The 27,560-nt window shown below is 33.3% G+C and overlaps 1 protein-coding gene and 1 pseudogene across 1 annotated transcript; both read right to left on the bottom strand.

Moving 5' to 3' along the window:
* The window catches only part of LOC110111172, a 39,456-nt pseudogene extending 14,338 nt beyond the window's left edge, over positions 1-25,118 (bottom strand).
* Positions 12,801-15,095, bottom strand: LOC114581129. Its single transcript, XM_028700551.1, has 6 exons — positions 14,585-15,095; positions 13,646-14,433; positions 13,570-13,573; positions 13,290-13,494; positions 13,024-13,193; positions 12,801-12,943 (listed from the first exon to the last, which is right to left on the bottom strand). The coding sequence occupies exons 1-6, from the start codon at positions 15,093-15,095 to the stop codon at positions 12,801-12,803; spliced, it is 1,821 nt and encodes a 606-aa protein (XP_028556384.1).
* Positions 25,119-27,560: the final 2,442 nt, after the last annotated feature.

The following is a 27,560-nucleotide window of genomic DNA, read 5'->3' as shown; positions in this document are numbered from 1 at the left end:
CTTGAGTTTTAAATGGGAAAAGATTCCTAAATTAAAGGCATTCAATTAGATTGATTTCGAATTTCGAATTTCGAATTCGAAATTTAAAATCCAATTAAATTGAGGGCATGATTTAGGAAAACAATTTAGGAAACAATTAATGTTTCATGAGAGCTTTGAATTTCAAATTCAAAACTCCAAGAGGGGTAGGCGGCGGGATGGGGCTGTTGGGCTGGCCGGCGGGTGGCTGGCTGCTGGCCGGCGGGTGGCTGAGTTGCTGGTTGGTGGCTTTGGGCTGCTTGGAATAGGTGGCGGCAAAAGCAAAGGGAGGAAAAATTGAAATTTTCTAGGGATTCGAAGAACGAATTCCAATCTTCCACAATTGCTTCAACCCAAACCTTCGTGACGATGACGAGATCTCGAGAAATAAAGAAAAATATAGAAACAAGAAAAAACCTAGAACTCACAAAGAGATCTAGCTTCTCCTACGAACTCACTAAGAGATCGTGGAGGTTTGCACTCACAAAGAGAACATGAAATGTCATTCTTTTCATTTATATAAAAACTAACTATTACATAAGAAAAGGGCCATATATAGGCCTCCAAATGACAAAGAAAACAAAAAGACTAAAATGCCCCTTGGCTACAATAGCGACTAAATACACACAAGGGCAAAAGAGGAAAAACATAAAAATAAAATAAACTACTACATAAAATGATAAAAATACAGCTCATGATCGTAGCCGTCGATCTACGGCGTCTCATAATGGTACATGTGTCGAAATTGCTGACGATGTCCTCATCATATTTATCACAAGTATTTATCAAAGATGTTAGAGACACCACGTAATCATAATGTAAACACAAAGCCAGCTAGATATTGTAATTTTTGTTTCAGTCATAGACATAGAAACTCCATATAGCATTCAATATTCTTAATCAACCACTCAAATGATTCAACATGAAGACAAACTTCCATAGTAATCTCAACTATAAAAAATAGTGCATATCTAGTGAGATTATCATGGCATCCACAATCAATCTAACCTAATGCCCAGACAGCTCTAGCTATAAAGGATTTTAAGAACTATATATAACAATCCAATCTCAATGGCATAATATGGGCACAAAAACACATTTACAAAGAGGAGGGCAAGGCTAAAGCCTTATAAAAAATGCTAGAAAAAATAAAATTTCAAGAGAAAATAAAGTATAGTATGGATGCAAATTCGAGTCGGTAAGTTGGATGGATTCAAGTTTAGCTTGAAGTTGGCCCAACCAAAATCTACTTGACTCGGCCCCAAGCCTTCTATTACATGGGTCGAAATCTTTGACTAGAAACTGACCTAGCTCAAATTATCTAACCTATTTATTATATGATTCGTGCAATTTTTTGAATTAACACAACCCACTTAATCCAAATATAACCTATTTAACCTAATAATATGTCTATTTTAACAATGTGTTGCTAGCTATTCAAAACCAAAACCTCAATAGTAATCGGGTCAATTTTAAGTTGACTTTGAGTAATCGGGTTAACATAAAGTTGACTTAAATAATATCAAGTCAAAAATTCAAACCCAAACCTAACCCGAATAATAATCGGTCAACTCATACCCAAATTTTGAGTCAAGTTCTTGTGTCGAGTCATTTATTGACATTATAATGTATAATAATTTTTTAATGTTATCACATATTACCCAATATTCTAAAAGTAAATCGCAACAACAACAACATCATGGGGTCAGCTACATGAATCATTTTTTCCATTGTACCCTGTTAAAAGTCAAATTCTCATTTAAATCTAATAAAAAAATATCATTTCTAATATTTTATAACCAAGTCTTTTTAGATCTACATCTACCTTTCTTAACATAAGTCAAATCTACTACATCTACTCTTCTAACTGGATCATCAAAAAGCCATCTTTTTATGTGACCAAACCATTTAAGATTACTCTCTCTAATCTTATCTTCCACTAAAGCTACTTCAACCTTTCACGTATATGCTCATCTTGTATCATGCCTCTAGAAGTAAAGCCACTCATACACTTGAGCATCCTCATCTCCACAACACTTAATATTATGTTTCTCTTTTAATAGCCAACATTATGCACCATAAAGCATTGCAAGTCTCACCACCATCTTATAGAATTTTCCCTCAAGTTTGACGGAGATTTTTCTCTCACATAACAAGCCCGATGCATTCCTCCACTTCAACCATCCAAATTGAATTCTACGAATAATATCCTTATCTATTTCACTATCACTTTGAATGATAGACCCAAGATATCTAAAACGCGTACTATTAATAGTGACTTAATCCCCTAAAATCACAATTCCCCCGCTAGATCTATTACTACTAAAATTACACTCAATCTATTCGATTTGAGATCTACTCAAACGAAAACATTTAGACTCTAAGGTTGACCTCCATAATTCCAACCTTCAACTCCCTCTCTAGTCTTGTCAACAAGAAGAATATCATCAACAAAAAGCATACACTAGAGTACAACCTCTTGCAAAGAATCGCAAAACCAAAAGAAATTTAAATAAGAATTGTGCATCATAATAAACTTCTTTCAACCTCACTACAATATTTTCACTCATTTGTATAATTGGATAGAAGTAATACCCACTACATTTTGGACACAGCCTATTTCTTGAAAGTGAAAGCTTCTTAAATGTTCCATAATAAAGGTCCTCCAAAGAAACCTTGAGGGTATGAACAACATCCTCTCCACGCTTCTGCCTACGCCCTCCTGAGCCCCCACCTGAAAAAAAACAAAAAAAAATATATATATATATATATATATATATATATATATATATAATATAATAGCATTAAACTTAAATCACCAAATAATGTAGCTCAAACCCAGAACCTTACAGATACACCATCTCTTTTAATCATGCGTCACAAGTCTTTCATAATAAAAAAGACTCCAAACTAACATAAATTATTCATTCAAAAGACATTGCTCCTTACCACCAAAAACACCACCACCGAAAAACTGTTCAAATATATCAAAGGATTGTGAGCACCAGCACCACTCCCATTCCCTCTTTAAGAGATCTTTCGCCATACTGATCATGAGATATCCCTCTTCTCAAGGATCACTGAGCAAAATTCATAGGCCTGAGCCAACTCCTTGAACTATTAATTACAATCATTAGCAGTCAGGAAAACAGCTTCTAATTAAATTAGACTCATTCAAAACAAACTAACAGACGTTTATATAAAACTAAACCCATGAAATCCCAATGTTTCACTTTAGCATCAACAAAGGAAACAAGAACGAGTAAACGAGTAAAACAGCAACCTTTTCAGGGTCACCACCATAGTGTGGGTGGTTTTTTATGGCAGTATTCATGTATGCCTTCTTCAATTCATCCAGACTTGCATTCTTTGTGACCCCAAGGACCTCATAGTACCTGGTATTGTTAATCTTCCTTGGAGAACGTCCAAACATGATTCCTGTACTCAAAAAACTTTATTTATTTTATGAGCAATCCTGTGCCCTACGTATCAATAAATAAACTAATCATTACAGTAAATCTACAAAATTTTCCCCTGACCACCTGGGACACCCCAAGTAAGGAAAAAAAAGAAAGAAAGAAAGAAATTTAAGGTTACCAACCTAGGAAACTAGATATTACTAACTCTTGAAACATAAATCCTGAATCTATTATCAACGCAAAGGAAAACAGTGATGCGGCTTAAAACTTCAATGACTATGAAACAGGGTTAACAATCTAAAGGAAAATAAAATGAAGGTGTCTCCAACCAGCACTCACTCCTGCACTAACTCTTCAAACCTGGATCCTAAATCTCTGATCAATTTATAAGAAGAGGAGTACAAAGACAGCCCATAAGAAATAGAAGAACCGATCTCAAGAACAGCTAAATGAAAATATACCTACAAATCCCCTCCAAGCAGTCCTTCGACCTGCAGTAACTTTTCAAATCCTATAAATCCGATATCACCTACGAAATTACAGCAATCTAAGCATAACACAGACACCTCAAACCTCAATACCCCAGTTCACAAGAAAATTGAATACTTGAAGCAACTTTTATATAACAAATAACAAGAACAATCACAAATCGACAGAAAAGTATGCAAAAGTTGATGTAGAAAAAAAAAACAAAAAAAACAGGGAAGAGATCAACACATAAAAGAGGAAAATCGATCTTCTAGTTGCTGAACTTGAGGAATTTTTAATGCCAAGTATGATTAGAAATGTAATTAGTAGCATCTATTTTTAAAAATTTAAAACTAGGCATACTCGTCCATTTAAACGGTGATAAGAAAATATGGCTAAATTGTCCGACTAATGGGTAATTTATTAAATAGATCAAAATCATTCGTTTGACGGGCGATTTTGACGGGTGAGGCCTATATTATATGTGTTTTCTTAGAAATCTAAGGACAAATCATGCAAAAAGCTAAGTCTTCATGAGAATTATGCATTTTTTAAGTTTGTTGATGCTTTTTTATGCAAAATGGGGAAATGTTCAAATATAAGATTTATGTTAATATTTTCGATATCCAATTAAAAAGAAAATTTAAGCTTATTATGAGTTGGAAAGGGCTAAATGTTCAAGTTTTAGAAACCAATGAGTATACTATTTGAATTAAGGCACTTTGGTGTTTAAAAAAAAAGTTATTTTTTGACAATACTTAAATTATTTAATTATTTTTTTAATTGTTAGAGAGTCATTGAGCTAAAATTGGGTAATAGTTTTGCTTGGTGATGAATTTCTAATATAATTATTCATTATTTTTGTCAAAACATATGTCGATAATTAAATCATTCTTTATTTGTATAATAATTATTCCTAGTTTTTAATAGATATCACATAATTTCTAATATTGTTAATAAATATAACTTAATAAAAATAATTCCAAATTTTTTATTGAGAGAATAGTGGACATTTTTGTTTACTTTTTTATGGAATTATAAAGAAACATTAATATTACAATTTATAACATTTATATTTAAGGAGTTAATGATAATATTAGCATAGTGAAATATTATTATTAGAACATAGTGTGGAATGTTACGAAGTTGACGATTGTCTAGATGAAATAAATATATCATTTCAAATTTATTATAAATGTATGTATTCAAAATGAGTACACAACTACCATCTCTTATGTTATTATATGACGAAAAGTTATCCTCATATGATAATTTTTTGCCGACATATATTGGTGGTAAATATCGGCCCCTACAAGTTCCATTCAAATCGAATTTGAAGCAGTTAAAGGATAGGGTTCTTAGGGCGTTGAAATTTGATCCCTCAAAGTTCGCGGCGACCATTGTGGGTCGTTTACTAGTGGGTAACCAATTCATGACCTCTAAGGTTGAGGATGATGAATGTTGTGAATTTGCATTATCATTGGCTGCTTCTAAAGTTCTAATTCTATATATGGAGGTTGAGGAAACTCCTAATGATATTAATTTAAATGAATATATGTTAATGCAAATTTGTGATTCAGTCGTACTCAATCATATATATAAGATGCATGATGCTGCTAAGATGGCCTTAGCAATGTCAAATGCACACTTGGGTATGATAGTTGTGAAGAAAATTATTAATTTTTAAAGTAAATTATTATTCATCGTTATCTAATATTACATAAGTATCAATGCAGATCCACACCAATCTCCTACCAAAAGGAATTGCCCCCGATCCTTCTACATAATCCCAGCCTATTTTTGTTTTTAAAGTCAATGATATTAGATTATCTGCTCCTACTATCAATAATAAAGAGTATGAGACAATAAGCAGTGGTTTACGATAATAAAGAGTATGAGAGTTTAATAATATCCTTCATGATCCTGCTATTACGAATCTTAGTGTTCAGCTAAATACCAATAATATTATTCATGACTATTGTATAAGGACTATAAATATAGAAGAGGACATGACATCTAATAATGAATATGTTGAGATTCCCAAGACTACACATCAGTGAATTGCGGAGGTTGCACCTGATAGTAGTAATGTTTTTAGTATTACAGATGATGAATTTATCATTCCAAATGAATTGGTAGAGCATATGTGTTTCCGCCGAAAATCTGAACTACAATTTGTCGGTTTGTCCATTACAAATAATGTTCAATTTGTTGTGGCTTTAAACAAATAAAAATTCACAGTTGCTTATATACAACATAATAAAGTGCCGGTAAAGTGTCCTTAGCGTTTACATGCTAGCCTAAGCAAGCGATTGGGTGGGGTATGAAAGATATATACCATAAAAGGTCCACATATGTGCACGAAATCTATTCTTCAAGCAGGTCACAGGCAATGTAATTCACAATTCATTAGCTTCTTTATTATTCCCACTATAAGAAAACAAATGGTTATTAAACTTAGAGAAATAATTGGAAGGCATGAGGCAAAGTTTAACGTAAAAATTTCATACATGAAAGCATGGGATGCACATCAAAAGACTATTAAGGCAGTGTTTAGCAGTTAGAAAGCGTTTTACCGATCACTGAATTTTTTCATGGAAGGTATTGTTCAAACTATGTCAGCAACTGTGTATAAAATTCAATCATCTAGTTCACATATATTTCAAAGGTTATTTTGGTCTTTCGGCCCATCTATCACTGGTTGGAGGTTTTGTCAGCCCATCCTCATCCTAGATGCGACTTTCCTATTGGATAAATATAGGGGAACATTACTCATAGCCTATGATGCACCGACACGACACGACACGGACACGGGACAACTTTTTTTAAAAATATAGTACACATGTGCGGCGTGGACATGGCATAATAATTTTTAATATAATATATATAAATTAAGGTGACATCATATTAAAAATGACAAGCAATAATAAATCAATGTTATGATAACTTGTTTAACTTATAACATAAAGATATTTAGTACAAAATATATATCCTTCAACATAGAAATTATAATTTCATTTATATCTTGATTATTCATCGTTTTTTATCTAGATAAGATTGTAACAAACCAATCATACATAAGAATACATCAAGTTAAATTGATATGAAGTGAAATCAAAATTATCCCAATAATGAGACAACATGAATACAACAGTATACCGGTCTGCCGGGGGTCCAAGGGGGCGCTGCCCCCTAGCTGGGTTCGACCTGCCCGGTCAGGTCGCGGGGTCAAGGGGCAGCACTCCTGCTGGGGTTTTCGGGGGCAGCTCCCCTGCGGGGGTTTTTGATGGAAGCGCGCCCGGAACAAATTTTTAGGGTAAGAATAATTTTGATGTTCTGCTTCTTTTTTAAGTTCGTAAGTTGTTTATATGAAAATATACTATGCGATATCGAGCATGTACCGAGCAATACCGAGCATGTACCGAGTGATACCGAGCATGTATCTAGAGGTACCAAGCATGTACCTAGCGGCACCTAGCATGTACCTAGCGGTACCGAGCATGTACCTAGCGGTATCGAGCATGTACTTAGCGATACCGAACATGTATCTAGCGATACCTAACGGTGCCAAGCATGTACATTAGCTTTTTATTTTTTAATAATCGGACACGCGTGTCCGACACACGTGTCTGGTTTTAATTTTAATTTTTTTAATTGCAACACTCCAATGCCATGTCGGACACGTGTACATGCAGTGTCGGACGTGTGTATGTGTCTGACACGTGTCAGACATTGCATACCCTCTTTAAGCAGAGTGTCGGTGCATCATAGCTCATAGATGTTGGGCTTGATACGAATAATGGCTTTTTTCCCTTAGCTTTTGGAATTGTGGAGTCAGAGTGCAATAATTCTTGGATATGGTTTATTATCATGACTCATGATTTACTCCCTTCTATTACCAGTAAAAGTAATCTCGGTATCAAATCTAATCAGCATGCTGGGTTGCTACATGGATGTAGGGACATTCCCAGGCACATCACTATCATAGACACTTGCATGAAAACTTTAAGAAAGATGTTCGACAAATGGGAGTATCTAATGTGGAGTTTATATGCCAGCAGATGTACACATCAGGTAATATCGATAATACAAAAAATATTCAATCAGTACATGTTAGATATAATAAGAATAAAGCCTGAACATCATCAATAGTTAGTTGAAAGGGATGTTTCAAAGTCGACATTGATATTTGATGGTGGATTCTGATACAGAGTAATGACAACTAACACATCATAAGCCTTTAATGACATATTAAAGAGAGCACGTAGATTATCAGTACAAGCTCTCATTACTCCAATACATTGTTTAAAATTGCACAATATGAGGCTTGCCTTGAAGCCCGCCTTTGCGCAATTCCAGTAAAAAATGCCTCAATGCTTACACCTCGAGTTTTTTTATGAGGCTTGCACCTCAACTTTGTTGAGGCCCGCCTCGCCTCACTGGCATGAGGCTTACGCCTCACGCTATATATATATTAAAACTTATATAAATCTTAAAGTAAATGCTTGACTGTGGACTCTATAGGAGAGGAGGAAGGGGAGAGAGTAGTTCATCATAATGATGATTCAAATGAAGAACCCCTTAGTGATGACAGTGCTGATGACTTATGAGTTCTTATGTGATATGTCATTGCTATTTATTTTTAGAAATTGGAATTATATGTTAATGAAAAGAATACTGGGATTTGGGAAAGATAGAATTTTGAGTTGAACTATATTTCATGTTGTCTTATTATTGGGATATTTTGATTTCACTTCATATCTTATGATTTTTTATATTTTATATTATTCACTCATTAGTCAAGATGACTTAAATGAATTTAACACAATACCAGATAAGGAATATTAGCCAACTCATGATCCTACAGCTGGTCTGTACCCCTTGAGCCCTCCAAATTTTAGAAGGAGATCTGGTAAGCCCAAGATTCTTAATCTAGAAACACAATGAATGAACCAAGGCATCAAAGTAGCAGGGTATGTAGTTATTGTCAAATAAATGGGCACAATAGAGCAACCTGCCCAACACACTGTGCAAATAATTCGTGAAAGTATTGATCTTAAACTTATCTCCGTATGAGTTGTAGTGTTGATGTTCAAGTTATGTAAGAATGTAAGATTGCATTGTTGTTTGCTTTATGTTTGGTGTTGGAAAAAAAAATTTTGTATTATTGTCCAAGCTATTTAATTTTTGTTTATTCTCCTCGATTGTTTTATTTAGTTCATTTGATGTAATTGTGCAACAAATTTAGTTTGTTTTATAAAGAACAAGTGCGTTTAGGTTAAATGGTAAATTAGACTTCTAAGTTTATATAGATTTGAAAGTGAATATATTTTAGAGTAATCATTTGGGTTGATACATTCAATATGAAATTAGTACTTTTATATTATTTGAACATATAGTAATTGGTAAATATAAAATTAATCAAATCCATTTATTATATTATGAATTGGTTCTAAACAATCTTTATGATGAATAATTATATTGTTATTGATTTTGCCTTTTGGTTTTTCATTTTATTGACTTATAAATATTTATAAGACAACTATAGATAAAATAACAACATCATATTTATGATAATTGCTATCTTGTAATTATGAAATCCATATATCACATCATGACTATTCGTAGCATATTAATATTTTAGTTGTGTCAATCTAAGCTTAGTATTACTTCAATTTTAATATTTTAGTTGTGTCAATCTAAGCTTAGTATTACTTCAATTTTAATATTTTAGTTGTGTCAATCTAAGCTTAGTATTACTTCAATTTTAATATTTTAGTTGTGTCAATCTAAGCTTGCATCAGTTATCGAAACTAATGATTTTTCTTTTTTATTGTGCTTTTATTAACATTACATTTATTTAATATGTTGATCTTAATGTTTTTTTACTCTCATTTATGTTAGAAATAAACGGATTTTTAATGTGAAATTGCAACTATTATGATAGAAAGTCAACCAGCTCGACAAAAACGTAAAGCTAGAAAATATGTAGCACAGAGGGATGAAGACCAACAATCAATGATGATGGATCTACATCCCAGCATTGTCTCACTGCATGGGTCACACAGAGCGGCCCATCCAGATGAGGTATAATTTATTGTAATTTATTATAAGGATCGTACATTCATTTAATGTTAGTAATGCCTTTCAATCTTTGTGACATGTAGGGAATAATTTTGGAAGCAGCTTCGCATCTTCTAATGGTTCATAAGTGACCAATAAATTGTTTGAGATTTATGGAAGGCCTTCAAATCTTAGGATTGGATTATGTTAGTCCGATGTGACACATCATGATGGATCGCAATCTTCTTACAACATTGGTTGAGCACTGGTCACCACAGATAAACTCATTGCACTTACTTGTATGTGAGATTAGTATTATATTACAGGATGTTGCTCTCATATTGAGTCTTCACATTGATGGGCCGACATTGATTAGTAACAGTGTTATTGGCCCTGGTAGACGATGGGTTAGTTGGTTTAATTATTATAATGATCTACTAGGGCAACACCCTCAGCGATATGTCGTGTATCATGATCTATTTAACCCACGATTCTCTTCAAAGTTTATGATGGGACATGCACAAGCTCAGACTTACTTACCTTTGAGATGACTACGTTGTATCTTTTATAGGGATTCATATTTGGACTTGACCGAACTAGATTTTTGGCGGCATGTTCATGCGTACATTCTCTTTTTGATGGGAACTTACCTACTCCCAAACACCTCATGTTGTGAAATTCATTTAAGGTTCTTACCTTTGCTAGAGGACTTGGATTTGTTCAACATTTACTCTTTAAGGGGCAGTAGTACCAACCCACTTGTACAGAGAACTTGTTGAGGCGACCAAGCCAAAGAGGGCAAATATTGCAAGTTGTATTCATTTACTTCATATTTGGTGTTAGGAGGGACTTCATGTTGGACGTCCTAAACTTCATGTCCCACATCATGTCATCTTGGAAGGTCTTTCTATTGGCTACAAATAATATATTCCATCGACTTAAAATTTTCATTACGTATAAATTTTCGTTGCACAAAATGAAATGATTAAATTATATTTGTTTATATAGGTGAAAGCAAGAATTCATAAGACAACTCCTAGCAAGTAGCCTCAACAGTTCTAGAGATGAGCTAGATAGTCAGATTTGCATTGTTATTAGTAATATAGAAATTATATTGGTTAAATTATAACGATTTCAATTAACAAAAAAATTTGTATGGTTTGGCAAGTGACTTGGGAGCCGTACATCACATAAGTTCACTCTCAAGTTGCTAACATATGCTTATCAGGAAAAGCAATATGGTTAGCTCGTGTGCCTCTTGTTTGTTGGACTCGGGTGGAGTAGCACCTGCCAGATAATGTTGTTCGACAATTTGGGCTTGTTCCTACTACGGAGGTTCAACATATGGAGCCCATGGTCTTGATAAAGCTAATACGGATTTGAAGGTGTACCACCTACCTTACATTAGATTGTGTGAGGATAAACAAGCATACGTTATTGAAGGAATGACTGCCAGACCTGATACTGAGCACTTCATTCAAAATACCTACAATGGTTCACTTACTGAGCGACATTGTACATGTTGAAGTCACCATCAACACCACCGATAACATACTACCCCAAAGCACCTTCAGAGCGATTTTAGTAAGTAATATCAATATGTTATACATTTCATTACGAAAGAATTTTATCCTTATAGTAGTTTAATTTTTTCCCTTCAGCATAATTTTTTCAGAACACAGAGGGCAGTGCTACCTTTGGTGAGTTCTGATGACTACATTAATGCCGAAAATATTATTAAGAGAATTGCTAAGATGACAGTGGATCTGCGTAGAGAGGTTACCATAACTCAGAGCATGGATACGCAGGGTATCCATGTGGCACCTTCACTCCAATGATAGTAGATCCTCAATCTACAGTGTAGGACCATCATCGTATGATGATTTGGGACTTTCTCAGGCATTTTTTACTCAGCCGACTCAGAAGTCTACACCAGGCTCGTACGCATATGAGTATGTTCAAGACAGTACATCAGCAAGCACAGTTGGGGCAGAGCAACAAAGCATCATCTGGGTCGAGCAGCATGTGTTACATGATAGGCTTGTACGTCCACCACAGCATTACACACCATACAGTTATGCTTTACCCCACAGAGGACATAGGAGACATTAGTTGATGTTATATTTTACTTTTTATTATATATTATGTAGACTTTTACTGATTTTAATATATCTAGTGATCAATAAATATAAGTTCGCTTTTCTTTCTGCTAGCTAATGTAGTATCCACTTCCCGTATTAAATGTTAATTTAAATAAATTTAAATTTACTAGACAAATAATAAAATAATCTAAAACAAAGTCATATCCATCAAAAAATATAAAAGATCATTAAATCCCCTTAAGAAGTACACTCACTCTAACACGAAAATACCAACTCAACAACATAAATAGACATTAAGTACAACATTAAATTTAGCAAAATAACACATTACGCACGAACACACCACACTCAAACAACACTTGAAAATTAGTAAACTAAGATACATAAGGCAGTTAAATAATTGATAAGCATGCCTTCATTTATTGTTCACCACCATTCGCATGCGAGCTTGAATGGGTTTGAGTATGGCAGCAATTGAATTTGTTCTTGAACCAAATTTGGACACATTGCCAGTCCGAAGCACTTAAAAACTCCTTTTTTTTTCTTTTTACCAGGAAGAGAAATCAAGTTGTTTCAACGAGAAGTGCATCAGCTACGGGATGTCATTTCTTGTAAAGGATGCAGTGAGCTATATCAGACGTCAACTTTTGGCATCAAACAAAATGTTCATAATTTCATATCAAGTCAAAGTGTCAAACTTTAATGTGTAAACATAAATATGCATATAAATTTAAAAGTCATCTCCTAGATTTGAAGCATCAAAAGTGATATCCCTAAATCCTTGTTCATCAAAACACTCCCCTCCAAAAGCACCAATATTATCATTCTCAATTATTTCATTGTCATTTTCAACATCATCAAGGACATCATCATCTGCATATTAGAAATACAAAATAATATATATATTAAACATCACTTTCAAATGATATAACTTAAACTAACTTTGTACTTACTTTGAGGTTCTTTAGTACAACTAGTATTAACCTTTTCGGCAACAGGAATGACATCTTCATCATATATTTCATTCTCTAAATTCTCCATAACAAGCTCTGAAATTGGTTCTTCATCAAGCACCCAAAAATCCACCATCTCTATGCTTGTATAATCCAAAGGATCGTAGTTTCTTTTTTTTGTTTGAAATCTATAAAATTAATATAAAACATCATAAATAAAAAAATTATTCATGCTTATATATAGAAATATTTAAATACAATGATACCTATGCCTCAAATTAAGGTTGTAACGAACAAATACAAGATCGTTAAGCCTTTGATGCTCTAGATGATTCCGTCTCTTGGTATGAATTTGTTCAAATACACTCCAATTTCTTTCACATCCAGAAGATGAAGAGGTTTGACTTAGAATTCTAACAGCCAATTTCTGCAAATTTGGTGCACTAGATCCGAACATTTTCCACCATTCATCTACAAAAAGTTAAGTATTATTTATTTGATATGCATTAAAGAAGAAATGTATACTAAAATATTAGCTTCACTTACCTGGCTGCATTTATTTGGCCATTGATAGTGCAATTGGCTTGCCAAAACTCTCTAAATTATCACGAAAAAGTCTAACCTCATTCATTGTTGTTGTTGATTTAGGGCATATATCTTTATTTCCAATCAGTTCAACTAAACCTTGCAGCACTTCAGATTTCATGCAAAAATTCTCTTTATCATATTGAAAATGTGGATTAAGAAAGTAAGCTGCACAATGTATGCCTTGTCTTAGTTGCCTATCCCATCTCGTCTTTATAATAGTTGTGTAAGGTTTGTACATCCTTTTAGAATTTTTAAACATGCCCTTAATGGCTTTCCTTGCTCTATACATGCCATCATAAAGAAATCCCAAAGATGGTTTCTCATCAGAATCCATAATTCTCAGTAATCGAATTAAAGAGCCAGATAATTTAGAAACTAGCAAACAATCATTCCAAAATTTATTATCCAAAATGATAGATGATACTTCTTTCCCTTTCACTGTTTTTGATATCTTTGATTCAAAGAACACTTTGTTTGTTATGAAAGCCTGTAAGTGGATTTTGTGATCATATATGCTTCTCAAAGTTATAAAAGTTGTAGCAAATCTAGTAGCTCCGGGCCTGATAATTTCCTTCCATCCATCTCTCTTTCTAAGCCAAGCTAAAATAAAAACATGATTGTAAACAAATACTGTAACCTTTGATGCTCTTTTTGCAAGTTCCTGAATATGAGACATGTTTCCAATATCTTTAAGAATAAGATTCAAGCAGTGAGCAAAGCAAGGAGACCAATATATACTGTTAAATCTTTCATGTAGTAGTTCCCCTGCCTTCTTATAATTTGCAGCATTATCAGTTACAAGTTGCACAACATTCTGTGATCCTACCCATTCAACAACTTCACAAAATAATAAACATAAAGTCTTGGTGATCCTTTGTAATATCAGAAGCATCCACAGATTTTAAGAAGGCTACACCCCTTGGACTGTACACAAGGAAATTAATCAAAGTTCTATTCCTGTTATCTGTCCAACCATCTGCCATGAGTGTGCAACCTATTTCAGTCCATGATCTTCTATATGAATCAATCAACAACTGACATTCCTCTTTACAATCTCTTAGAAGATTAACCCTCAATTTATAGTATGATGGCAACTTATACCCAGACCCAATTGCATCTATAGCATCAATTGCCTTTTGTGCAAAGGCAGAGTTTATGGCATTAAGAGAGATACAACTGTCAAAAAACCACCTAGCAACTGCCAAATCAGCACGATGTATTGCTTCTTTGGATGCCATTACACTCTTCAATGATGGTTGAGAACCTCCTTTAGTTCTTGGTGCAAAATAATTTTCTATTTCATCTACTTTTCTCTTCCCTCTATTAGTACTTTCATGGTGGGCATCAGATGATTGTGACTTGGGAAGTGACGAAGAGCCCCTTTCTTCATCCATATGCTCATCCACAAACACAGTTGTGCTCTGCTCTAACTCCTCCTGGGCTTGTTGTTTTTTGTTTCCTATTTCTTTTAGATTTGCTTGCATCTGATGACGAACATCATGTGGGACTTTTTTGCATGAAGCTATGTTACCTCTAATTCCAGCTAAATGTTGTTTTATTCTGTTAATGCCTCCACCTTTATATATAATCCCACAATGTATACATCTATATTATTTTTTTCCATCTGGGCTTTTACTTTCAGTACAATGATTCCAAGCAATGTCAATCTTTTCACGCACACTATGCGAAGAACTTGTTGGTGGCTCCATTCTAAAATAAAATATACTACTCAATAATAGTCAATACTCATATTGAAATATGTTCCACATGAAGCAACAAAAGCATATATAGACTAATCAAAGTTAATAAATATACATCTAACATAAATTCACCATACAATAGCATAGACAAATCAAAGCATAGACTAATCAAAAGCATAGACTAACAAGCATAGACATAGACATAGAGTTTGTTCAGTTTTAAGCATTCTGTTAAGTTTTAAGCATAGACTAATCTAGATTTAAAGCATAGACATTCACCAGCAATGTTATGACATTTTGAAGCATAGACTAATATGGATTTAAAGCATAGTTTTAAACAACAGAATGTGATTCCAAGCAATGTTCAGTTTTAAGCATAGACATAGACTAATCAAAGCATAGATAAAAAGAAAATTTACCTCCAAAATGTCAGCACTTAGCGCATAAAATGACAGAAATTCACCTCGAGGTTCCAAACAATCAATTGACCGAACAAATCTGGATTAAAACTGAACAAAATCCGAAAATATGTATATGTCAGTGAAGGGCTTCAATGATAATTGATATCTCATACATGAATGCAAATATTCAGTGAAGCTCAATAACATTTACAATAATATGATAATTGACACATTAATGCAAATATGCAATCCCGGGTAGGGCTTAAATGTCGGTTAGGGCTTAAAACTGAACAAAATCCGAAAATCCGTCGTCGCTCTTGGTCTCGGTTGCGGCAAAGGCGAATGAACCATACATAAAAAAAAAAATACAAACAGCACGACCAGCAACTCGACAACACCATTGTCGGACCAAAAAGGCAAAAAGGAAAGCTGCTCTTAGGTCTCGGCACGGCAACACCATTGTCCGACCAAAAAGAGAGACGAAAACGGAAAGCATGCCCTTAAGGTGTTTCGACTCACTTGCAAACGAAAATGCCGCCGTTCAGCTCTCCTAGCGTGAAGCCTCCGTCGTCTTCTTCGTTGGTTCCGTAGGGATTGCGAGCAGCGAACGAAATCAGCCTCCAGCGAATGAAATCAGTGAAATAAGGGTTTCGAGTTTCGACTCCTGCTTAATGAGACTAAAATCCAATTTCGGCTGTTGGATTTGAGATAAACGGCTCTGATTAGGAATTTTCGGAACCGGACGGTTCTTTTAACGGATTCCAGTTCGCCGGTTTAGCAGTTCAACCGGCATTGGACCCGGTTTTTTGCCGGTTGAAATGCATCCCGATTTAAAGGGGAAGACCGGACCGTCCGACGAACCGGTTCCCGGTTCAACCGGTTGAACCGGCCGGTCCGGTCCGGTTTTAAAAACGTTGGGCTTTTACTGATTTTGATATATCTAGTGATCAATAAATATAAGTTCGCTTTCCTTTCTGCTAGCTAATGTAGTATCCACTTCCCCTACTAAATGTTAATTTAAATAAAATTAAATTTATAAGATAAATAATGAAATAATCTAAAACATAGTCATATCCATCAAAAAATATAAATGATCATTAAATCTCCTTAAGAAGTACACTCAATCTAACATGAAAATTCCAACTCAACAACATAAATAGACATTAAGTACAACATTAAATTTAGCAAAATAACACATTACGCACGAACACACCACACTCAAACAACACTTGAAAATTAGTAAACTAAGACACATAAGGCAGTTAAATAATTGATAAGCATGCCTTCATTTATTGTTCACCACCATTCGCATGCGAGCTTGAATGGGTTTGAGTAGGGCAGCAATTGAATTTGTTCTTGAACCAAATTTGGACACATTATCAGTTCGAAGCACTTAAAAACTCCTTTTTTTTCTTTTTACCAGGAAAAGCAATCAAGTTGTTATATGTTTCAACGAGAAATGCATCAGCTGCAGGATGTCATTTCTTGTAAAGGATGCAGAGAGCTATATCAGACGTCGGGTTTTCCATAGTCACATGAAAGGACCCATCTTCACGGCATCCTATTTTAGAGTATCTATCCTTCAAAACCTTAATTTAATAGGCGCTAGATGTTCCCCCAATTTCTGAAAACTCTTTTGCATAAATTTCCAACCCACTTCATTCAAACCGAAGCCATCCTTCTCATCGGAAAGATTCATAGCTTCAACTTGTGCATGCCATAATAAGCAATCTTCCATATCTGACAAAAAATGTATACAACAATGATAAATGTCATTTGCTCTTGACATTTCTTTTAACCCCTCATCAGTGAAATGTGCTAAACATTCCCTCAATCAAGTTCTGCCCTCCATAATCATTTGCTTAGAAGGGATTTTGGGTGTCCTATACATTCTTTCCCCCAATCAAGTGCTACCCTCCATAATCATTTGCTTAGAAGGATGGATGATGTGTTCAATTTATAGGAGCATTAAAGCAGATTATATTAATTATAATCTGTTGTCAACACAACTTAATCTGATAAGACATGATTTGAACGCTCAAAATGATGTGACAATACATAGTGACATTACATTACAAAAGCTGATTTTACAAGACAAACTGATGAGACAACACATGTTTATTTAGTAGTATGTATGATTTCATAATACAGACTATTTAAACTTTAAGATTTTATTAACTTATAAAATTTAAAGAAAAGTCATGTTCATGTTTTAATCTAATAAAGAAATATCATTTCTAATATTTTGTAACCATGCTTTTTTATATCACATTTAAATTCACAACACAAAATATACAAGTAAGAAGTACACATCCAACATATAAATATTTTTTAATGTAGATGCACAAGTAACCGATTATATAACAAAGAAAAACACTTAGACACGCTTCCTGCTAAACAAGAAAAACACGGTTATAAAAAAATAAAAAAATAAAAAATAATTAAAAAAAAATTAAAAAAAAAACGGTGATAAAAAAATTAAATATGTTTGGGTACATAACATTTAGAGGAGGGCATAACTTTCATATTTCCTAATCAACATATGTAAAAGTGATTGTAGTTGTGTCTGAGTTGGACACCATTTTTAATAGAACTTGAACTCATACTGAATGTCTTGCCAGTTGTCAACATTAAAGAACTCTCTAGGCTTATCGTTAGGTAATACTTCGTTTATCCGCTCTTTATAAAAATCCATAATGAAATTGTCGAACCACGAGGACCAATCACAATATAAAATTACATGTTCAATGTCAAGATGGCTACATTCAATATCTGGCGGTGTGAATGACCTCTATCTCTGCGGCGTCTCATCTCATGATACCGCATCCGTAAAAAATAAGGGCTGACAAGATGCCATTTACTTCCCGAGACCTATTTTGAAGAGATAAATTCAATATCCACAATTAGTACATACAAATGTTCAAAAAACATAACACTAGGTTTGAATATTTTTTTAAAAACATCTCCAAAGATACACTCCATAAATTAAACTGGATTATTTTATCACTGCATAATTTCTAATTTTCAATAAATTACATTAATTAGGTCACGTAGCCTAACCAATCTAAAATTAATTTTTTAAAATAATTTAGGGCAAGGAGAAATCGCCTGTTTAATAGGCGAGTTAGACTATATGAACTAAATCACACATTTAATATTTATTAATATGAATTTAATTTTTTTTAATTTATACTCAAGGCTAAATCGCCTGTTTAACGGGCGATTTAGCTTAGGACACAAAATCACCCATTTAAATGGGTGATTATACCTAGTTTTAAATTTTTAGAAATTGATGCTTAATCTACAAATTACATTTTTAATCATGCTTAATCTTTTGTACAAAATTCATGCAAAACCATTTTTTTTCAAGAGTAGTATTTTTTTTTCAAATATTTCGACTTTGTTTAGGATAAATTTTTACTGCTTTTTAAAGCAACTTTTTTAGTTTGAAAATTTCTTAAAAACAGTAAAAAAAAGTAATTAAAAGTTGTCCCAAACAAAATGTTCCTATTTAACTTTTCAGAAATCAATTATTAATTTAGCATATATTCATTTTGTTGAAAAATAAATGCATAGTAAAATAAAATCAATATAAAAGTAATATAATCTATTAAAAATGTTTTAAATTATTTGAATTAGTGTAAAATAAATGCAGTTTTTTTATGCTTCGAGTAAAATGAATGAAGTGTAGTAAAGTGACAAGAAGAAACCAACAGTAGCGATTGTAGGGGTAGTGGCATGCTACAAGTGATAACAACAACAATGACAAGTTATTTGCAATGGATTTCAAAATATGTTAAATCTAATAATTTTTGCAAATATTTTGAACAAAAGTGTGAATCACAAATCCCTCAAATTTTGCTCCGCATTTTTTTACTCCAAATCAAACACTAATATTTTCAAAACTCATGCATTTGAAATAATTTACGCCCTTTTTATCTCAAACCAAACAATCCCTTGAAATCAAATCATCATTTGCAAAAACATTTGCTTGATATTTTTTTATTTCATAAAAATACTAGTTAACTTATATATATATATCTTTATGCTTATGTGAATATATCATATTTGTGTTGATGCTATATTGCATATATAAAATAGAATTATTTTTTACATATATATAAATTATTATATTTTATACACGCAATATAGCTTCAACACAAGTATGATATATTCACATAAGCAGAAAGTTATAAGCCTATAAGGAAATGTTTACTTCGAATTTCTCATAATCATATTCATATTATTATTTTATATTTTAAAGGCTATTATTCTTATAACTTAGACTTCCGCTTCGTTTGGGGCGGCGTTCTTCCTGCTTTTTAAAAAAACTTTCCATTATAAAACTAAAACTTTTTTACTAAGCAGTTTTAAGAAGCAATAAAAAAATTGTCCCATACAAAACCATCATTTAGGACAGCTTTTTTACTGCTTCTTAAAGCAAATTTCTAGTATAAAAATTAAAATTGTGCTAAAAAACTGCTTTGAGAAACAGTAAGAAAACTATCCCAAACGAAACCTTAATCATAGATGAACCACACAGCAATAGTGAGTTTAATGAATGCTTGATCTAAGTGCTGATGAAGCTATCAATTCGAAAATCACCTAATTTATGGCCAAAGATTTATTTTAATCAAAAAAATGCTAAATCCTGAAGTAACTGCTCTGGTATAATCTTGTAGGGGAAATTTTAAGGAGTTTATGAGTAGGTGAAATTTTTTTGGGGATGTACACATATTAGGACTAAAAATATTAGAATTTACATATTCAATATTTAAATTTTACTATTTACAATACAATAAATACTATGGACGGCTTTCTTCCTGCTTTTTAAAAAAGCTTTTTGTTATAAAAGCAAAAAAGTTTTTACTAAGCAGCTTAAAAAAGCAATAAAAAAGTTGTCCAAAACAAAACCTTCATTTGGGACAGCCTTTTTACTGTTGTTTAAAGCAGATTTCTAGTAAAAAAATCAAGATTTTGTGCTAAAAACTGCTTTGAGAAACAGCAAGAAAACTATCTCAAATAAAATCTTAAGCATAGATGAACCACATAGCAATAGTGAGTTTTGTAATGAATGCTTCATCTAAGCGCTGATGAAGCTATCAATTGGAAGAACACCTAATTTGTGGCCAGATATTTATTTTAATCAAGAAAATGCTAAATCCTGAAGATAATAACTACTTTTGTATAATCTTGTAAGAAAAAATTTTAAGGAGTTTATGAGTAGGAGAAAATTATTTTGGGTATATACACAGATAGGACTCAAAATATTAGAATTTACAAATTCAATATTTAAACTTTACTATTTACAATACATAATTCAAAATATCAAAATAAAAATCAAAATACACCTTTATTTACCATCTGTCACCATGCTATCGATTATGGCTTGATACAATTGGAAGCGACGGATGGAGGAGAGCAGTAGCTCACGGCATAGATGTCGATGACTGGACTTGAGGATGGCTAGAGCTTGCTGGCTTTTAATACAACTAAAGTTTTGTTTTGGACAGCTTCCTATTTATTTTTTAAAAAAGCTTTTTTGTACAAAATATGAGTCTTTGAAATGATTCTGCTTAACGGGGAAGATAATGCAAATAATACGACCGCACTATCCCATAGGACAAACAGTCGTAGACCATTACACTCTACGCAAACAAACCAATGAAAGAGAAGATGAGATGAAATATATACTTAATCATGAAAGATAACGGCTTTAACATATACACCTTGATGGATAATAATATAAATGATCTGATCAAAGTCACGAATTTCCCTCATTCAATGCATCAGCTCAAATGTTATTTATTTAATGAGGGAATCAATTTTTCATTAACATAAGCCCTCGTGGTTAATTACATCTTAAGACTCGACTTAAGAAAACTCTCGATTAAGGATGCTACAATATTCTCTCAAAGGGCTTAACACATAAGAAAAAATCTAAGCTCTTCTAATCCAAAGAAAGATATTCTCAAATAGGCTAATCAACATACGCGGTTCAAATCACCAATCGACCAGTTTGGAGAAGAGAAAATAGAAGAAAAAGACATTACACTTCAAGCATGCACGAAAAAAAACTGGAGGCGACACCATCCATGTGACGCGGATGGGTGGGATTTATTGGCTCCAAAATATTGAGAGTTTACCCATAGATAAAGAATACAATGGTATACCAATATCACTAGCCTTTGATCCTAAATCTATAAGTGTAATACTAAACACACATTGCTAACATCAAGGACCTAACTAATGCAATTTACACTTATATCTTGCCTGAAAAAGAAAGCCAGCTAAGTAACCTAATTATATAAAATCCATGTTGTCCAGTCTACATGAAAGCTGGGTTTGTGGTTAAGTTTTTATAAGACTAAGGTTCCCAGGTTCAACACCCATCCTCATAAGTCGGATTATCTGAACTCTACTCACGAGCATAAAAGTGTTTAAACAAGAAAAAAGAAGATGCAATAATATGCATGCTACCCCGGACGACCTCTGGCTTATTCCCTATGTCGTGCGATCTTTCAATGTTATTTAGATCTTAAAATTTTAATTTTAATTATGAGTAAAAAAAATATTATTCTTATAAAACCTAACAAAATTCAGACACATGGGCATGTAAGAAAGAAACCTATAAAACCCATATCATTTCTACTGCGCAAATAAAATAAATGCATCATCAAAATAAAACATCAACCAGAACAAAAAGTATCCAACAGTTCATGGCAAAGTCATATAATATACAACCCATGGTATGTAAAAAAAAAAATAGTGACTAGGCTCCACGGACAGCAACCTAAATTTTAATCCAATAGAAAGACACAAATCTTAAAAAAAATAAGGCATTTTCATCTTGATCTTTGTCTTATGGCTTCTCAATTGATCTCATTTCTTTAACTTCCTCGTAGTACGTCTTCTAGAAAGATATCCAAATGAAAAAAAATTCCCTATAAGAGACTTTCGATTCTCTTTGGATCCCTTATATTTAAAAATGCTATATATTTCAATTTTCACAACTTTATACTTTGAATAAAATTATATCATAATTACAAAAAATATATAAACTCTTCTCCAGGATTATCCTAAACAGTTACCAGTCGCACTTGTTCATGTTCTTATTTATTTGAGGGCTAAACAACTGAAACACCTATAACAATTATATTTAATTTATTTATTTGTAACCCCCATTTTTAACATTGTATGAGCATGATTACGTGCAGAAAATATCGTAAGTATCAAAATCGCTCATAACTTATGGATAATCTATCACTCATCACATCACATAAAAAAATAATAACATCAAAAAAAGCATCACAGAAAGCTAACACAAACAACAAAGCAACCTGCACATCTTTCACATACAAATCGTTATATCATAGAAATAGAAAAAAAAAACACCGGACTAACCTAAAGCTAGAAGTTGTGTCCTAACAGACAGATCTACATGTATGTAGTAAGCTGTATGATTTTGGATATGTTCTATATAGGATAATTTATTCAAGTTATTTGTAATGTAATTTGTTAAAGGTCGAAGGGTAATTTGTTCAAGGTCGAAGGGTAATTTTAGTTTCAATTTAAGTATTAATATTTTAAAATTAATTTTAAGAATTTATTTTTAGTTTACAATTGATTATTATTTTTGCTGCTAACCGAAGCCGTTAGATTTATTTCACCCTCTTTGAAACTAATTTAATAACCTTGTAAGAAATATTGCAACTCAATACTCATAAGAAAGTATATTTGATGTCAATTGATTCTCCTTATATCTCAAGACAATGTTTCACTCAATAGTTTCATAAAAAGGGAAATAAATTTTCAAGCATTTCTATTCCTTTCAAAGTTCAAGGGAAATAATTTAACGCCACAATACAGTATTGAGTTGATTCTATATAAACTTTATTCGAAGAAGCTCATAATCCCCTTTTAAGCTCAACGAGAATTATTCCGACAAGGAAAACATATAACTTTGTATTGAATCAAATCAAACTTGCAAATGGATCATAAAACATATGAGAGTTTTCCAATTTCATTGAGATATGTCAAGTAACCAAATCATCTAATGAAACTAAATATAATAATGCACACTAACCTTCACCAAATATCCAAAGCTTCCATCTACATATTCAATGTACACATAACCACCATCGTATTCCAACAAAAGTTTCTTCTTTCATGCTTGATATACACATTTTAAGCACCTCCCTCTATTGATTTGAGCAAATCCGAATGAGACAACCCCATCCAAATGCTTCTACAATAAATTCGATTTGAAGTATTTCCACAAGAAAATCTCATTTGCACATCTCCATAAAGATATATCAAAAGTTTAAAGTACTAATATTTGAGATTTTAAGCAAGAAAATATCATGCTACCTCGCAAGTGCCAAATCCATGTTATACATGCTAAAAAGAAAAAAACGCTCATGAGAAAAAATATCTACGGGTCATCGCATCTCAACAAACAACCAAACTTATTCTCAGATTTTTGTCAATAAACCTTTTGATAATTTAATAGGAGAAGACTTCTATATGAAAAAGCTCATTTACAAACAAATTCCTTTTAGTGACAGTTCACAACCTCATGAAAGTTGGTGTTTCACAACCTCATATTCTCACTAAATCATCATACATTCTCATCAAATCCATGAACACACATTCAATTAGAACAACTTTGCAAACAGATACACTTAGAGTTAATCAAAATCCACCACAAACAAGGCATCGTCAATATGAGAGGAACGAAAGGAAATGGTAAGGAAAAGGGGAAAAAGAAGAAGAAGAAGAAGAGGAATAGGTATACCTGCTTCTGAGAAGGGTTCGGCTAGGGCAAGGGGGGTCGAATCGGCACCTACAGCCGCTGCAGCTTGCGAATGGAGTGTTGAAGGCTGGCGTCGGCTCTTGCGAACAGCGAAAAGACGGAGAAAGGGAGAGGGAGGTTTCGGCTACTGCTCGTGTGAAAGAGGCCACGAAGAGGGTCCGATCTGTAGCAAACCAATACCGGAGGAAGCACTTGCGTCGGCGTTGGGTTCTGCTTAGGTGCTCGGTCGGACCAGAGAAGAAAGGGGCGGTGGAGCTCCGGCTAGGTCACACAAGCCAGAAGGAAAAAAAGGGAGAAGCTGCGTCGGGTACATTGCGAACAGAGGGAGACGGGACAGAGGGTATGTCCGAACCAAGAGCAAGTTTCGGCTCTCCTTCTCTGTCGCGCGAACCAGAGAGGTGAGAGAGGGACGGAGCTTTCGCCAGCTACTCAAATAGGAGGAAAGTCGCCAACAGCACACTGAAGTGACCATTCTCAAGATCTTCCGTAGCGATAAGATTTCTCGGCAGAACTTCGCAAAGATCTTCACAAAGATCTCCCGTAGCCGGCCAAATCAGAAGAAAACTGCCCGAGAAGTCGCGATAATGATTACGAAAAGAGGATCATTGCACTTCAATTTAAATACATAAGCGTCAGCTGCTTTTAACCTGAATTGGACTCAATTTGATTGATTCAGTTCACTTTGAATTTGTCTCAACTCAATAGAATTAACAAAATTAAGTTTAAATAAATCTATGACTCCAATTTTATTAAATTTGGCGCTAATAAAATGAATCGATCAAGGCTAATTAAAATTCGTCGGTTCTTATTCGACTCGATTCGAGTTGCCCCGAGTTTAAATTAGACTTGACGGTACTCGTACGAAAATTGAGGTCAACACAAAAAATTTTAGTTCAAAAAATTTTTTTTCTAAAAAACTATTTTAAAAAACAGTAAAAAATCAGCTTTCTATGCTTCAACTCATTTCTTCACAGCATTTTTGAACATCTTTAAAGGGTTTCAGTGTTGATTACAACGTTCATAACTTGCTTCAGAAAGCTCAATGAATTGTTGTTAATGGGTAAGATCTCAATATGAAGTATTGAATTTGTATATAAACTCTCAGTATTATCATATTTTTAAATAAGCTAAATGTATATATTACATGATGAATGAAATCTATTTTAAATGAAAATTGAAGCATAGAAAACTTTAATATTTTATTCGGTTTATTCTAAATTTAAATAATATTTTTAAAAACTTTGAAATACGTTTAGTATTGTTGAGATTTTTCTTAAAATTTTTTATATGGTGTCAAGTGACCACCTCTGAAGCGCTCCAATTCAAATCAAAAGAGGTCAATGCTAGTGCTGGGACATGTTCATAATATCCCCACATTAGAAGAAAAATTATTAGGTGTGGAGTGCACACCGTTCGCACAAGTGTTGGATACCTAGCGGTACCCAGCAGTACCGAATGCGGGTATCGCTAGGTACTCAATGCTTGTGCGGACCGTTCTCCCCGTCCACACTCCACACCTAATAATATCTCCACATTAGAATGTCAAAGACTCAACATCTAAGGTTTCATTTGGAACGTATTATACTCTTTCTGTTTTTGCTTTAAAAACTCATTTTTAATCATAATTTTAAATTTATTTTTCAAAAATAGTTTTTAAAAGATAAAATTTTAAAAAAGTTGTGTAAAAATTGTCATTCAAGCATGCATTATGTTTTATTTGACTATCTTTCCTAATACAAAATCAATCAAAAAGCTCTCCAAAATCAAACCTAAGATTTTATTTGGGATAGTTTTCTTACTGTTTTGTTTTTCAAACCGTGTGTGCACCGAAAATTTGCGTCCTGCCTCTCCATGGACCCATTTCTTTCTTTTCATCAAGTCGTTGAGGAGAGTTTTAACGTTTATGTTTTGAGGAAAATTTTTAGAAGGCATGTTGATTTTTAAATAAGACACTATCCAGATATTTTGCCCTCATTTGCAAGAACTTTATGATCTGAGTTCAGTTTCCTATAGGTGCAAACTCCTATAGTTAATTACCCCTCTCGATAACGAGAGAGAACTTTTGATTAAGGCTAGTCGTCATGCAGATATGTAGTATCCGGCGTATAATAGTAGCAAGATTTATATATTTTAATTTTAATTTTTAAAATTAGAAATTTACCACTTTGCACTTAAAGCGGATGGTGGGAAGAATGATGATAGACCCGATCGAGATCCAATGATTCCGTCATCCCGAGTCATCATGATCTTTGATCTTCATAGTTAAAGGACGTATTCGACCCAACTTGAGAAAAGGATCCTTTTCGGCATCTATGGGTTGCTTCGTCCAATGGTGCATATAAACACCTAAGAGGACATTTAAATCCACTGTAGCTAACAAACTGCTTTGTGTCCTATCAGTCATATCATATTGATTCAATACTAAAGGATTTAATTTCGTTGAGGAACATGCGTGCTCCAACCATGACCGTAATTTAATGGTGCAATTTGACGACAAAAGCACATAGTTAGAGGGTCTAGGTCATAACCATTTTCCTATGGTGTCATTTAGTGGTGAAACCACTGGTTAAAGGACGCTGCCACGTTTTTAATGACAAAAGATGATTTGATAATGAATTCTAGTGATATTCTTGACCAGACATTTACTCTTTATGAGCTAAAGTTATTTTCAAATTTGTCCACCTCTACAAACTGTTGCGGATGATGGATGGATATTTTGTTTTAAATATTTGATGGTTTATTTTTTCTTTTAAATATTTAGAATTTGGTGATTTTTTAATTTTAAATTTAAATTTTCATTGGAATTTTGGAGGTAATTTCAATATTTGAGGGTCCTCTTCGGTTGAGATTTTCTGTCAACGTGGTCATCATTGTGGTACTTATGGGCAATTTCACTTTATTTGTTAAACATTGTCGACTCTATCAAATTATCTATAGAGTATCAAGTTCGTTATCGGCTTTATATTTTCGTTAATGAATTCTTCCTATCAAGAGCCTTGAATGATTAATATGAATGTATAAAACAAATATCTA

Source organism: Dendrobium catenatum, unplaced genomic scaffold (assembly GCF_001605985.2).
Source record: "Dendrobium catenatum unplaced genomic scaffold, ASM160598v2 fragScaff_scaffold_1557, whole genome shotgun sequence".
Taxonomy (NCBI): Eukaryota; Viridiplantae; Streptophyta; class Magnoliopsida; order Asparagales; family Orchidaceae; genus Dendrobium; species Dendrobium catenatum.
This window is presented reverse-complemented; position numbering and strand designations above follow the sequence as displayed.